Source organism: Oncorhynchus mykiss, chromosome 13 (genome assembly GCF_057628025.1).
Source record: "Oncorhynchus mykiss isolate SJ-2025 chromosome 13, ASM5762802v1, whole genome shotgun sequence".
Classification (NCBI taxonomy): domain Eukaryota; kingdom Metazoa; phylum Chordata; class Actinopteri; order Salmoniformes; family Salmonidae; genus Oncorhynchus; species Oncorhynchus mykiss.
This window is the reverse complement of record NC_143034.1, coordinates 41292332-41307828: the sequence shown is the minus strand read 5'-3', so window position 1 is coordinate 41307828 and position 15497 is coordinate 41292332. Positions and strand designations below refer to the sequence as shown.

The 15497-nt window shown below is 44.5% G+C and overlaps 1 protein-coding gene across 4 annotated transcripts in view; it reads right to left on the bottom strand.

Annotated features, from left to right (window-relative positions):
• The window catches only part of LOC110486134 (corticotropin-releasing hormone receptor 1), a 202282-nt gene that overhangs the window by 42322 nt on the left and 144463 nt on the right, over positions 1-15497 (bottom strand). For all 4 annotated transcript variants that reach the window (XM_090196203.1, XM_090196204.1, XM_090196205.1 and 1 more), the window contains one exon: positions 9480-9586. In XM_090196203.1, the coding sequence (XP_090052329.1) occupies positions 9480-9586 (107 nt within the window). The remainder of the gene's footprint in view (positions 1-9479; positions 9587-15497) is intronic.

Here is a 15497-nt window from a genome sequence, read left to right as displayed (position 1 = left end):
GCATACATTTGTATACATTCATGTGTCTCTCTATTATGCTTGGGAACATAATTTTCCAAATTAAAATCACTGGCTGGTGTTTTTAATGTCCAACAATGCAAATTCTAGCATATATTTGTTTGGGGTCTGAAAACTTGGGGAACCCTGCTATGGGTCCTCTAATTCATATGATATTGTACGACTGCTATTCCATTCATAATGTAATTTAACGTAACGTAACATATATTACTAAATGGATTGTCACAGAATAAAACAAATTGCCCTGAGACAAGGTTGCACACACACACTTGAGTTCTCTTCTCTGGGCTCAGTCGAAGTTCAAATCTCTGGCAACACAACCACTGTCACATTGTCAAAATCGGACACACTTCTCATTCTTACTTCCAACTCCAGCCTCCATGCTCTAACCACCAAGCATAGCTGAGCAGCAGGGACCTGCAGAATAAAATATTATTTTACAAGAAGTTAAAGGGGACCGTGGAAAAGAACTGGAGTGTGGTGCAGTGCAGTGTTTAAAGCCACACTGGGCTGGGTAAACTTGGGGGCATGGCCACAAGTGTGGTAAAACCAAGACCATTCAAACCCAGATCAGAACATGCTGTTCTGGGTTAGGGAGGGTTTGGCCGGTAGGGATATCCTTGTCTCATCGCGCACCAGTGACTCCTGTGGCGGGCCGGGCGCAGTGCATGCTAACCAAGGTTAACAGGTGCACGGTGTTTCCTCCGACACATTGGTGCGGCTGGCTTCCGGGTTGGATGCGCGCTGTGTTAAGAAGCAGTGCGGCTTGGTTGGGTTGTGTATCGGAGGACGGATGACTTTCAACCTTCGTCTCTCCCGAGCCCGTACGGAAGTTGTAGCGATGAGACAAGATAGTAGCTACTAACAATTGGATACCACGAAATTGGGGAGAAAAAAGTGGGTAAAATAAAAAAATTAAAATAATAGTATTTTTACTTAAGTAGAACAACTACATGTATTCCCTAGTGTGTTATATGGCAGAAATCAAATAATTAAAGGTCAGAAATTCTCTGAATCACTAACTTCCAGCAGAATGAGATGATGAACATGTGAGTTCAGTACTCAGCAGAGAGATATAGGCAGTTGTCCCTTCCTTGGCTTTTTTATTTAGGCTTACAACAAGTTCCAGTCTTGGTAAAGAAGAGAATAATTATGTCCCTTATGATATACCACACTTCTGCCATTGTGCATTACCTGATAAAGTGATCCTGGAATCAGTATAAACGAGTATTGACTGGTTCTTTCAGTCAATTTCTATTAATGTGTATTACAATATACACCATTAACCCAGATAGCAGATACAGGGTCTGTTGAGCCATTAATAAGTATTATTTAATCCCCCAACGTCAAATATGTTGACGAACAATCATCACTTGTTTGCACTAGAGTCATGTCAGCAATCTGTGTGATTGGTTAGTGTATCTGCTTGCTCAACAGCAGGCTATAGGACTTGACCTTTTCAGGAGGAGGTAACGCTGGAGTGTGCGTGGGGCATGGGAATTGTATCTGTGAGTCATGTGTTTGTGTGTGTGTGTGTGTGTGTGTGTGTGTGTGTGAGAGAGTGCAGGTTACCCATCGAGATAATGACTTGCCTTAGGTGGGTCACTGGGTCTCTAAATGGTCTCTCTATAATGACTCGATGCCCAAAACTACCTTGCCCTCAAGGGCAAGAGTACCCGGCTATTGAAGCAAAGTAGCATAATCAATGGTCCCATGTTGTTCCAGGATGCCTTGAAGGTTGTCACAAATTACTCCCATCATGTTAATCATCAAGAAGTCTCTTTATGGAGCTGTAAGGATTATTAAAGGCATGAATTCAATCTCCTCAGCCTCTCCGCTTCTCTAGCCATCAGCTTTGCCCTTGAAGTAGTTTGTATGCAACATTCATTACGCTTTTGGAAGGTGCTACAGTTTGAAGTCCTATACCATGTTATTAGTACTATGGTCAGGGTAGAATTAATTTTAAAAGTCATTAGTGAAGCAAAGTGAAATTAGACAGACACTTGGCTAAGATCCATTAAACCAAATGAAGACAGAACATAGCACCATGGCTACCCCAGGAAGCCCTTTGAAGTACTAATAAGCAGTGGGCTGAAGGCTCTTTTCACACATCTCTGAGCTTTTGTAAAAAAGAAAGAGGGATCAGGGACCCCCCTCTGGAGAAAAAAAACATGCCATATCGCTGTTAAAACGAGCCTGTAATCGTCCCCTTTAAGTAACCGCAAAAGTGCCTTGGTTTATTATGAGGACATTGCTAAGTTGGGTAGAAATGTTGTGGTACAGTATCTCTACAGCTATTTGCTTTTCCTGTTTGGTAGCAGACTTTTGTCCCTTTCAACAGGGAGCTGTATTTCTGTCAATGATTTGCAGCTTGATTCAACACGGATGTTATGTTCATGCTCGCACCGTGGCAACAAAGGTCTTTAACAACGTGTTTGAACTTGGACCTCTGCAAACCGGCTCTAATGTAGAGGATCTCTGCAAACCGGCTATAATGGAGTGGACCTCTGCAAACCGGCTCTAATGGAGTGGACCTTTGCAAACCGGCTCTAATGGAGTGAACCTCTGCAAACCGGCTCTAATGGAGTGGACCTCTGCAAACCGGCTCTAATGGAGTGGACCTCTGCAAACCGGCTCTAATGGAGTGGACCTCTGCAAACCGGCTCTAATGGAGTGGACCTCTGCAAACCGGCTCTAATGGAGTGGACCTCTGCAAACCGGCTCTAATGGAGTGGACCTCTGCAAACCGGCTCTAATGGAGTGGACCTCTGCAAACCAGCTCTAATGGAGTGGACCTCTGCAAACCGGCTCTAATGGAGTGGACCTCTGCAAACCGGCTCTAATGGAGTGGACCTCTGCAAACCGGCTCTAATGGAGTGAGCTAAAGCAAAGTTAATATAAAAAATCAGACCATGCTGAAACATTGATTGGCACTAGGCTAGACAACTTTTCATCTGATGCGTTGGATGCCAGCAAGCGCCAGGTGAACTGTGACAATCACTGCAAGGCACCACTCCAACTGTCACACATCACACTAGGATGCTCGCTCTGAAAGTGGGCGAGCAGCTGCTTTGGGATCCCAAAGTTCCACCACGTTTGTTCCAAGGGAGAACAGTGGCTTTATGTCTTACACTTTATTATATGAATAGTATCGCATATTTTAGGGGGTTTGAGTTGCTGTACAGCCCTGGGCTCTGTGCTGAGTGGATCCTTACTACATTTGATCTCAAAGGCCTAGTGGTACAGTAGACCACAAACCCCTTTCACATCACCCCAGTGCCTTTCATCTTACTGGCTTATCTCTTGGTTAATTTTTCTCTACCAGGGAGTCCTGTATCTTCACTATGCACATTCTTGAAAGCAGCAGCATTTCCTGTTTCATGCTTGAAATTAGGCACTTTCACAGCAGAGACTGTTTAAGTCCATTCCCTTCATTTGCAGTTACTACTGATCCTTTGATTTGGATGCCATTTTAAAGCCAAAGCATTGGGAACTCGAGAGTAATTTTACACAGCCCGAGGGAAATGTTTAAGGACACAAGGACGGTTACTATTCTTCTTCAAACCCCTTCCCCACTGTGAATGAACTAGGACAGCGTCATGGGCATTTTGCTGCAAACCAACCTGCTCTTGGAACATTTCGTATTATTCGGTTTGGTTACATAAGACTGTTGGGTTTATTTAAGGCAAAAATGAAAGGAAGGTGGTTGGTCGGGTGGATAGGTAGGCATATAGCGGGAATGTCTAGCTACTCAAAGGTTGCGAGTTTGAATATTATCACGTACAACTTTTGCGTTTTACTACTTTTTGGCTACTTTGCAACTACTTAGCATGTTAGCTAACCCTTCCCCTAACCATAGTTTAATTATTTAACCTAACTCCTTAACTTAACCGTAACCCCTAGCCTAGCAATGTTAGTGAGCTAACTAACATTAGCCACCTAGCTAGAATTGTTTGTAATTCATAATGTATCATACAAAATGTGTGATGGACGAATGAATACATACTATAGCATATCATACTAAACAGAGAGTCTCAGATTTACACACAAAATAATACGAAATTCTCAGAGACCAGGTTGTATCAACACCTGCTGCTCCTTTTACTGTTAAGATCCGACAAAGATACTGGCTAGCTACGTGAATAACGCCTCTGTCGTTTTCACAACGGGGTTTTCCATTAGTGGATGACAGCAGTGCTGCTCTGCTTGTCCTTTTCCCACTGACGCAGATCCCCCCTGGTGTGTTTCACAGTCCAAATGGCATATCACTGCGTTGGTAACACCCTGCCAGTGCAGTGCTGGGATCCTGGGTCTGTTCGCTGTCGGTGCGTTTCTCAGTTCACTGGGGACCTGAAGGAAGCTGGCCAGGGGCCATCACTTCACACTGAGACCATGTGTCTCTGAGGTCTGTAAGCCTCCTGTCTTTCACATCCCCTGTCTCTTCATCCTGCTGCTACGTCAGCATGGATGGGAATAGAAACCACCAGGTCCTCCTAGTTCAGGGATCAGTGGAAAGTCACTGATAATCTAAGCGAGTTGTTTCCCTGATATTTTTCTCCTTTTTCGTAATCACTTAAGTGTTAAAATAATTGACCAATCATGAAGTTTACAAAGTCTCCAAGTGGTGGCAATTCCACAACTATATATCCATGCGTGTAACCCGAACGTAATGTAGGTCCGCCCCAATTCTATATAATTAGATAAATGTCCGCTGAAGTTCCCACACATACAACTATAAGCCCTCGTCCCATACGAAAGCACCTTTACCTCTTTTACACGAGTCTGTATATTTCAGTGCTCGGCAGCATCAAATCAAATGTCACCGAGTGTGAGTAAAAGGAGAGGTGAAGCATCAGGGTCCTTCCGTGGATGCTTTGCCTACGACTCAGACTCAGTAATACTGTTCACAGTGCGTGACGCTTGAACAAGTAGGCATGGCAACGTGTTTACCCTTTTCTTACCGTCGTGTTGCCTGTCTGGAAATAAGTCATTCAATCTAAACTTGTCCGCACACTAAATTAGGCCTGGGGTCTTCACTGGGTTTGAATAGGAGGTTTAGGACTATCCAAACGAAAGTGTTACCGAAGCTAATGTGCAGACACAAAACCTCTTAAATGTGGCATCCTTGGCCGAGCTACCCAAACAATCTGCATGCATTGAAGGCACTTAAACTGTACAGCAAAGGTTTCCATGATTAAAGAGGAGTTTATACACTCATGAGTGACAATGATGTGCATTGTCTTTTAACTGTACAATGCACTCGGGCAGTGAAGCTATTTAGATTAATCTCCGTAATCAGTCCTGAAGAGCAGATTAGAGAGGATATAAAATTATATATAAAAATAACTCTGTTTTTATGGGTGTGAAAAAAAACCAGCCCCTTTGTCTTTCGATTTTACGCCAAAAGACATTGAAGGCCTATAATCTATCAAAGCGAGGCATGTGAATGAGAAAGTACTCCTTTCAGGGACTTTTCTTCTGTCGTTACAGTACGTACAATGTATGACTCACACAGCTACCATTCTCCTGTGAGAGGTCTATACCCATGAAGTAGCTAGGGGGGCTTTAGAGACAAATATATATATATTTTTTTGTGTGTGAAACATTAAAAAGGATATCTTTGTCACAGCCTGATAAAATGAAAATATAAAACAGGCCCTGATTCCAGCGAGTTCAGCCCATGGGTGGAGAGGGAGTAATGAAGTCTCAGGGTGTGTGTGTGTCCATCCCAGACATCTGTTCCCGCTAGCTGTTTCATTTCAGTTAAGGAAGTAAACAGTAGACCAGCGCCGGCCGGCCTGTCTGCTACTTTACGATTTTAGCCTTTCCTCTCTATTTTCTACATACAGTACGACCAATCGCAATATCTTCATGACACAGCGCTGGCTATATTAGCCGAGAGGGTAAGAGGTTAATAAACAGGACACTGATGTCGAAGATGTAACTATTCAAACCAGATTGAGCCTCTGTTGTCTCAACTCAAATGAGACTTCCTGATTGGAGATATTGAAGCAGTGAGACAGTATCTTGCTGACATTAATCGGAGCAGATGAATCCGGGATAATCTGTTCTAAACAATCTCTTACACTATATGTTTAATCTCAGAGTCCAGATAATCTGTGTTAGTGTGGCCTTTGAGAAAACACAGACGTGCGGTTTTTGGCTGACTGACATGTTGGGTTGTTAGTGACATGCTGTTTGTCACCTATTACTGCTTCCACCACCATACAATGCCTTAACTGATCAACACCTTCCCAAACAGATGTAATTTCAGCATCTAGTTTTGGTTTACATTTGGTTGAGTTGTCAATTTACGTTAATTACCCCCCCCCCCCCCCCCCCCCCCCCATCACTCTCCTCTCACGGGTTTGAGTCTGAATGGATTTGTCGGTGTCAGTGTGTGTGTTTCCGTGTGTGTGTGTGTGTGTGAATGTATTTGAATAATACACCCCACTCCAGCAGGACACACTTCCCTAATATGCTTAACACATACAGGACAGAACCGAACAGGGCTGCATCACACCTAGGTCGAATCAGCGCTGCACTATATTCACCACCTCATTCAATTTAGACATTGATGGGTCATGACAGACCATGCACTGTCTGCAGGGTTGAGGGCCGGGCTGGTGGTATACGTCAAGACATATTCCCCCCGGTGAGTGACAATTATCAAGCACAAGAATGTGGCTCCTGTCAACTGAGCCATGAAGTTACATGAATCTTGGCAGGATTATTATAGAGTGTTATGAACTATGGATTTATGGTATTTTCTTCTCGGTTTTGTACTGTAATGTTTCATGTTGTATTGGATTTAGTATGAAACACTTAGCCGTAACCGAGACTAAGGGGTTGTGTGGGTGTGACACCAGAACATCGGATGTGTTGACATGGTGAAGGAACGTGACAGGCGGGTGTGGTGTTGTTATCTGTTTCTGTTATATGATGTGTTGACATGGTACATGGTGGAGGAACGTGACAGGCGGGTGTCGTGTTGTTATCTGTTATATGATGTGTTGACATGGTGGAGGAACGTGACAGGCGGGTGTCGTGTTGTTATCTGTTTCTGTTATATGATGTGTTGACATGGTGAAGGAACGTGACAGGCGGGTGTCGTGTTGTTATCTGTTTCTGTTATATGATGTGTTGACATGGTGGAGGAACGTGACAGGCGGGTGTCGTGTTGTTATCTGTTTCTGTTATATGATGTGTTGACATGGTGGAGGAACGTGACAGGCGGGTGTCGTGTTGTTATCTGTTATATGATGTGTTGACATGGTGAAGGAACATGACAGGCGGGTGTCGTGTTGTTATCTGTTTCTGTTATATGATGTGTTGACATGGTGGAGGAACGTGACAGGCGGGTGTCGTGTTGTTATCTGTTTCTGTTATATGATGTGTTGACATGGTGAAGGAACATGACAGGCGGGTGTCGTGTTGTTATCTGTTATATGATGTGTTGACATGGTGAAGGAACATGACAGGCGGGTGTCGTGTTGTTATCTGTTTCTGTTATATGATGTGTTGACATGGTGGAGGAACGTGACAGGCGGGTGTCGTGTTGTTATCTGTTTCTGTTATATGATGTGTTGACATGGTGGAGGAACGTGACAGGCGGGTGTCGTGTTGTTATCTGTTTCTGTTATATGATGTGTTGACATGGTGGAGGAACGTGACAGGCGGGTGTCGTGTTGTTATCTGTTATATGATGTGTTGACATGGTGAAGGAACATGACAGGCGGGTGTCGTGTTGTTATCTGTTTCTGTTATATGATGTGTTGACATGGTGGAGGAACGTGACAGGCGGGTGTCGTGTTGTTATCTGTTTCTGTTATATGATGTGTTGACATGGTGAAGGAACGTGACAGGCGGGTGTCGTGTTGTTATCTGTTTCTGTTATATGATGTGTTGACATGGTGGAGGAACGTGACAGGCGGGTGTCGTGTTGTTATCTGGTTCTGTTATATGATGTGTTGACATGGTGAAGGAACATGACAGGCGGGTGTCGTGTTGTTATCTGTTTCTGTTATATGATGTGTTGACATGGTGGAGGAACGTGACAGGCGGGTTTCGTGTTGTTATCTGTTTCTGTTATATGATGTGTTGACATGGTGAAGGAACATGACAGGCGGGTGTCGTGTTGTTATCTGTTTCTGTTATATGATGTGTTGACATGGTGGAGGAACGTGACAGGCGGGTTTCGTGTTGTTATCTGTTATATGATGTGTTGACATGGTGAAGGAACATGACAGGCGGGTGTCGTGTTGTTATCTGTTTCTGTTATATGATGTGTTGACATGGTGGAGGAACGTGACAGGCGGGTGTCGTGTTCTTATCTGTTATATGATGTGTTGACATGGTGAAGGAACATGACAGGCGGGTGTCGTGTTGTTATCTGTTTCTGTTATATGATGTGTTGACATGGTGGAGGAACGTGACAGGCGGGTGTCGTGTTGTTATCTGTTATATGATGTGTTGACATGGTGGAGGAACGTGACAGGCGGGTGTCGTGTTGTTATCTGTTATATGATGTGTTGACATGGTGAAGGAACATGACAGGCGGGTGTCGTGTTGTTATCTGTTTCTGTTATATGATGTGTTGACATGGTGGAGGAACGTGACAGGCGGGTGTCGTGTTGTTATCTGTTTCTGTTATATGATGTGTTGACATGGTGAAGGAACGTGACAGGCGGGTGTCGTGTTGTTATCTGTTATATGATGTGTTGACATGGTGGAGGAACGTGACAGGCGGGTGTCGTGTTGTTATCTGTTTCTGTTATATGATGTGTTGACATGGTGAAGGAACATGACAGGCGGGTGTCGTGTTGTTATCTGTTTCTGTTATATGATGTGTTGACATGGTGGAGGAACGTGACAGGCGGGTTTCGTGTTGTTATCTGTTATATGATGTGTTGACATGGTGAAGGAACATGACAGGCGGGTGTCGTGTTGTTATCTGTTTCTGTTATATGATGTGTTGACATGGTGAAGGAACATGACAGGCGGGTGTCGTGTTGTTATCTGTTTCTGTTATATGATGTGTTGACATGGTGGAGGAACGTGACAGGCGGGTGTCGTGTTGTTATCTGTTTCTGTTATATGATGTGTTGACATGGTGAAGGAACATGACAGGCGGGTGTCGTGTTGTTATCTGTTATATGATGTGTTGACATGGTGGAGGAACGTGACAGGCGGGTGTCGTGTTGTTATCTGTTATATGATGTGTTGACATGGTGAAGGAACATGACAGGCGGGTGTCGTGTTGTTATCTGTTTCTGTTATATGATGTGTTGACATGGTGGAGGAACGTGACAGGCGGGTTTCGTGTTGTTATCTGTTTCTGTTATATGATTTGTTGACATGGTGAAGGAACATGACAGGCGGGTGTCGTGTTGTTATCTGTTTCTGTTATATGATGTGTTGACATGATGGAGGAATGACAGAAGGAGCACAGTGCTACTCACCTCAGCCTCATAAAGAGGATGAAGGCCACCAGCAGGGCTGCCAGAGAGATACAATGTCCCATGTAGTTTATGATCACCGCTATGTGGTAGTGCAGCTTGCTCTTTTTCTGCAGAAAGGAGACAAAAAAAGCCAGATAATACCACACAAAAAAACTACAGTAATATGCAAACAATAGTATGGACACACAATTCTATACTTGGCAGTGTACGTCATTGTCAAAGTTAAAAGATAGCTAATAACTTCATGGGAGATATCGTGCACCTTCGTATTGCTATTGCCTACTGTTTAAAACAGTGCAAAACGCATCATCTATAAATTGTGTTATGGCAATTGCTTGGCATTTGACTATAAGTCGCCTCAGAGGTTAGTGCGTATGGCCCGGTACATCATGGGGCCGAGCTCTTTGCCATCCAGGTCCTCTGTACAAGGCAGTGTCCGAGGAAGGACCTAAAAATGTTCTAAGACTCCAGCCACCCACGTCATAAGCTGTTCTCTCTGCTACCGCACGGGAAGTGGTACCGGAGTGACAAGTCTGGGACCAAAAGGCTCCTGAATAGCTTTTTACCCCCAAGCCATAAGACTACTGAACAGTTAATCAAATGGCTATCCAGACTATTTGCATTGAGACCCTTTTTTTTGCACTGACTCTCTTGCACTGGCTCTCTGCACACTCACCGGACTCTATACACACACACACACACACACACACACACACACACACACACACACACACACGCTGCTGCTACTCTGTTCATTATCTATCCCGATTGCCTAGTCACTTTTACCCCTACCTACATGTATATATAACCTAAAATACCTAAACTACCTCGTACCTCTGCACGTACCCCTGACTCGGTACCTGCACTCCTTGTATATAGACTCGTTATAATTATTTTATTGTGTTAATATTTCCTTTTTGTTATTTAGGAAATGTTTCTCACTTTTGATATCTGCATTGATTGGGAAAGGGCTCGTATGTAAGCTTTTCACAGTAAAGTCTACACCTGTACTTGGCGCATGTGACAAATAAAATTACATTTGATGATGTGGTCCATACACATGTCAATAGTTCATGCATTACAGCCTTCACTCATGAGGTCATCATGTACAGCAGACTTTGCAACGGATCTATAAAAGTAACATAGTTGAATTTCATCTATTAAAATGGTTTAATATGTCTGCATGTATTATGCACTGTTAGAACAGTCTGGTGTTGAATAGATAGACAGAGTCAAAGTGCAGAGGTTTGAGTCGACTCTGGATTATATGAGTTCACCCTCATCTGTGGAAAAGACCCATATAACCCAAACCAGATGGCATTTCACAGGGGACAAGACGATCTCTGTTGTGATATCAAATATCACATGCTGGTAATTTAGTCATTTTCATTGACATCAAACAGGGAAATGATATGTCACTGGTACTTGAAATCACATCTTTTACTTTACAGCATTTAAATGGTCTACTTAGCACACCCCAATTTAACAGAAGACTTTTGTGTTCCTTCAATGGATGTGAAATCAAGGGTGAAACTGAATATACTTGAGTATTGTAATCCCGGCCTTCCACAGCAGTTGCTGCTCTGTACGACGTGGGAGCAGCAAATTACAAGTCATTTAGAAACGACGGCGGGGAGCAGACCGCTGCCCTGCCTGCAGTGTGTTCTTGATAACTGACGAGTCTTTTGATTTTGAAGCTTTATTGTGGCACAAATTGTGGTTACCCATGTGAGTTTCAGATTCGACCACATTCCCGTACAGTTAACACCTCTGGGGCAACTGTCTCTCAACTGTCTTATGTCCTCCTTCTCTACAGTTCCTCCCTGTCTTCTTTCTGGACATGTTGTTCTGTACCTGTTCTCATGACTTCATCACAGAGCGCACCTTCTAGTTGTGTCTCTTTTAACATGTTCCTCTTCCCGTTATCTCCCTGTTTTTCTCCCCTCTAAGACCTCTACTAACAGACAAAGAAACAAAGATCAAACTCCAAACCCCCCCCCCCCCCCCCCCCCCCCCCTCCAGAGACAAATGTGAATCTTCATCCATCCGGATCATCCTGATGGGATTATCTCCTCTGTAATCCCACAATCTAATCTGTGACTTTGATAGATTACCACTGGCAGATTACAAACCTACGCCTTGATGAGTCAGATGGGGAAAACATGAAACAATCTGTAGCCACCTCAGGTCACACACCTTTTACCACAGTCTGTTATGGTACAGCCTTAGATTAAATAAACGTTTTCCGTCATCGATCGACACACAATACCCCATAGTGACAAAGTGAAAACAGGTTTAGAATTTTGGGCAAATGTATTAAAAATAAAAAACAGAAATACCTTATTTACATAAGTATTCAGACTCTTTGCTATGAGACTTGAAATTGAGCTCATGTGCATTCTGTTTCCATTGATGATCCTTGAGATGTTTCTACAAAAGGATTGGATTCCACCTGTAGTAAATTTAACTGTTTCGACATGATTTGGAGCGGCACACACCTGTCTATATACGGTTCCACAGTTGACAGTTGTAACGAGTGCGCTGAGAGCCGGGAAGCAAGTTCAGCGAGTGAGTGTTTTAATAAATAAAACAAACAATGAACACGAAATACAAACAACGCACCAACATGAAAACAGAGTCAATAACACCTGAGGAAAGAACCAAGGGGAGTGACAGATATAGAGAAGATAATCAAGGAGGCGAAGGAGTCCAGGTGAGTGTCATGAGGCGTAGGTGCGCTTGACGATGGTAACAGGTGTGCGGGATAATCAGCAGCCTGATGACCTAGAGGCCGGAGAGGGAGTATACGTGACAGTACCCCCTCCCTGACGCGCGGCTCCAGCCGCAGGACACCGACAAAGGGGACGAACCCGGGGATCAGGAGCGGACCGGTCACCCCTGCTGATGTGCGAGAACCTGTCATGCCAGCTGAGGCACGGGAACCTGTCGAGTCAGCTGGGGCGCGGGAACCTGACAGATTGGTTGAGGCAGGGGGGCCTGGCGATCCGGCTGAGGCATGAGAACCTGGCGAGCTGGTGGAAGCAGGGGAGCCTGGCGATCCGGCTGAGGCATGAAAGCCCGACGAGCCGGCTGAAGCTGGGGAGCCTGGCGATCTGGCTGAGGCATGAAAGCCCGACGAGCCGGCTGAGGCAGGGGAGCCTGACGATCTGGTTGAGGCATGAAAGCCTGAAGCAGTTCCCAGACCCGACGTCATTACCCTGACACAATACATTTTTTTTTAAAACACTCCATGATGCTTCCTTTAGGTGAGGTGTTATTCTGTAACGAGTGCTCTGAGAGTCGGGAAGCAAGTTCAGGGAGTGAGTGTTTTAATAAATGAAACAAACAATGAACACGAAATACAAACAACGCACCGACATGAAAACAGAGTCAATAACATCTGAGGAAAGAACCAAGGGGAGTGAAAGATATAGGGAAGATAATCAAGGAGGTGATGGAGTCCAAGTGAGTGTCATGAGGCGCAGGTGCGCGAGACAATGGTGACAGGTGTGTGGGATAATCAGCAGCCTGATGACCTAGAGGCTGGAGAGGGAGTATACATGACAACAGTGCATGTCAGAGCATAATCATGCTATGGGGATGTTTTTCAGCAGCAGGGACCGGGAGACTAGTCAGGATCGAGGGAAAGATGAACGGAGCAAAGTACAGAGAGATCCTTGATGAAAACCTGCTCCAGAGTGCTCAGGACCTCAGACTAAGGCTAAGGTTCACCTTCCAATAGGACAACGACCCTAAGCACACAGCCAATACAATGCAGGAGTGGCTTCGGGACAAGTCTCTGAATGTCCTGAGTGGCCCGGGCTTGAACCCGATCGAACATCTCTGGAGAGACCTAAAAATAGCTGTGCAGTGACGCTCCCCATCCAACCTGACAGAGCTTGAGAGGATCTGCAGAGAAGAATGGGAGAAATTCCCCTAAATACAGGTGGGCCAAGCTTGTATCGTCATATGCAAGAAGACTTGAGGCTGTAATGGCTACCAAATGCGCTTCAACAAATTACTGAGTAAAGGGCCTGAATACCCTGTTTTTGCTCTGTCATTATGGGTTACTGTGCGTAGATTGAGGGGGAAAAAACATTTAATCAATTTTAGAATAAGACTGTAACGTAACAAAATGTGGAAAAAGTAAAGGGGTTTGAAAACTTTTCGAACACGCTGTACACATACGCAAGCATGCACAAACATACACTAACACACTAATCCCACCAACTCATGCCCCCAAAAAATGCAATACATCCTAGCAACTTTTGCGAGATCAAGGGCTCTCTCGCAAATGCGGGAGTCTGTTTTACCTCAGGCAAAAACACTGCCAAGACTCTCCTAGAGACTCTTAATCTATTCTCTCTTGTCTCCCATCTCTGCCTTTGTCTCTGTCTCTCTCGCTGTGCTGTGCTTTAACTGGGTGGAACTAGCTTTGTCATTCACAAACTAAACAACTTTTATAGTGCTATTCATTACATAAAACATCTCCAAGTGCTTTAAAGCAGTCACGCCCTGACCTTAGAGATCCTTTTTATATCTCTATTTGGTTTGGTCAGGGTGTGATTTGGGGTGGGTATTCTACGTTCTATAATTTGTATTTCTATGTTTTGGCCGGGTAGGGTTCTCAATCAGGGACACCTGTCTATCGTTGTCTCCGATTGAGAACCATACTTAGGTAGTCCTTTTCCCACCTGTCTTTGTGGGAAGTTGACTTTGTTTATGGCACCTAGCCTTAATCTTCACGGTTTGTTTTGTAGTGTTTATGGTTTTGTTTGGCGTATTTTTCTAATATAGAGAACATGTACGCTCGTCACTCTGCACCTTGGTCCAGTTCTTACAACAGGCGTGACAAAAGCAACACAAAAAAGACAATCCATTTGGGAAACAACCACGTCATTCATGAGATGGAAGGTCCAAGAGGAAGTTCATGGCTTGAGTAGTCATCGGACACAAGAGGTCAATGGTGGAAAGCAAGCAAAGGTGGTCTCAGGACGTGGTCACTCACGTGGTGATAGTACTCAGCACTGAGGTCATGTCTTTCTCTTTCCTGGCTGAGCAGTACCAGCATTCGAAGAAGCCTCCAAACGAACACATTGAAGGCAAGCCGTAACTCAACAGGACAACACTCATCCCACCATACCAACCCATAGTATAAAAAAACTATCAGGTTCATAAGGATAATTTTCATAGGGTGTAACTCATGGTAACGCTGATCCTAACTCTCCTACTGGCTACAGTTTCTTAGAAATATTCATATTCTTGTTGGGTCTGAGGGAAACAGATGTCAGTGAGGGATCCAAAGTGCTTCTGTGGATGTCCTCCCTGGCCTCTATCTCTTTAATTAGGCAATAGGGACAGACCGGATAGTCCTAGCATACGATGGAGTACACAGGCTTGTATCCATTTATCCACCCATCTACACACTTTAGCAGGACATGCATGTGTATTGTGTATGTGCCAGTGTGTAAGGATAGGTTGTTTGTGTATTTGTCCAATAGTTAATGTTTATTGAAACATCGGAGGCTTGAGCCTTGTGTTGTGTGTCTGACCTCCCTGAAACCTGATAGATAAGAACAAGGCACATATGTTTTGTCAAGTAAAGCTGGTCCGCGGAGGGGCACGGTAAGGGGAGGCTTCACACACACACACACACACACATACACACACATTACATGCTTTTTGATGGCGGTGCCCAGCCGCCTCCCACTCTTAGAGGCCAGCCTTCCCGCCGGCCAAATCTGTCACCAATTTCCTCCTGCTCTCTTAAAGGAGGCCAGTGAAAGCTCTCTGAGCCAATAAAACAGGACAGGGAGAATGGAGGAGCAGTATGCCATGCAGAGCCAAACAGAGGGAGCAGGCTGCCTCGCCAGCCCAGTGAACAGTAGAGATGGCTGGGCCCTCGTCTCATTTCTCCGGACTCCCCTGACTCTCCTTCTGCTTAACCCTATAATGGTGCAGCGCTGGTTTAGATCAACTACTATATTACTTTGATATTCATAAGAATGACTACGTCTG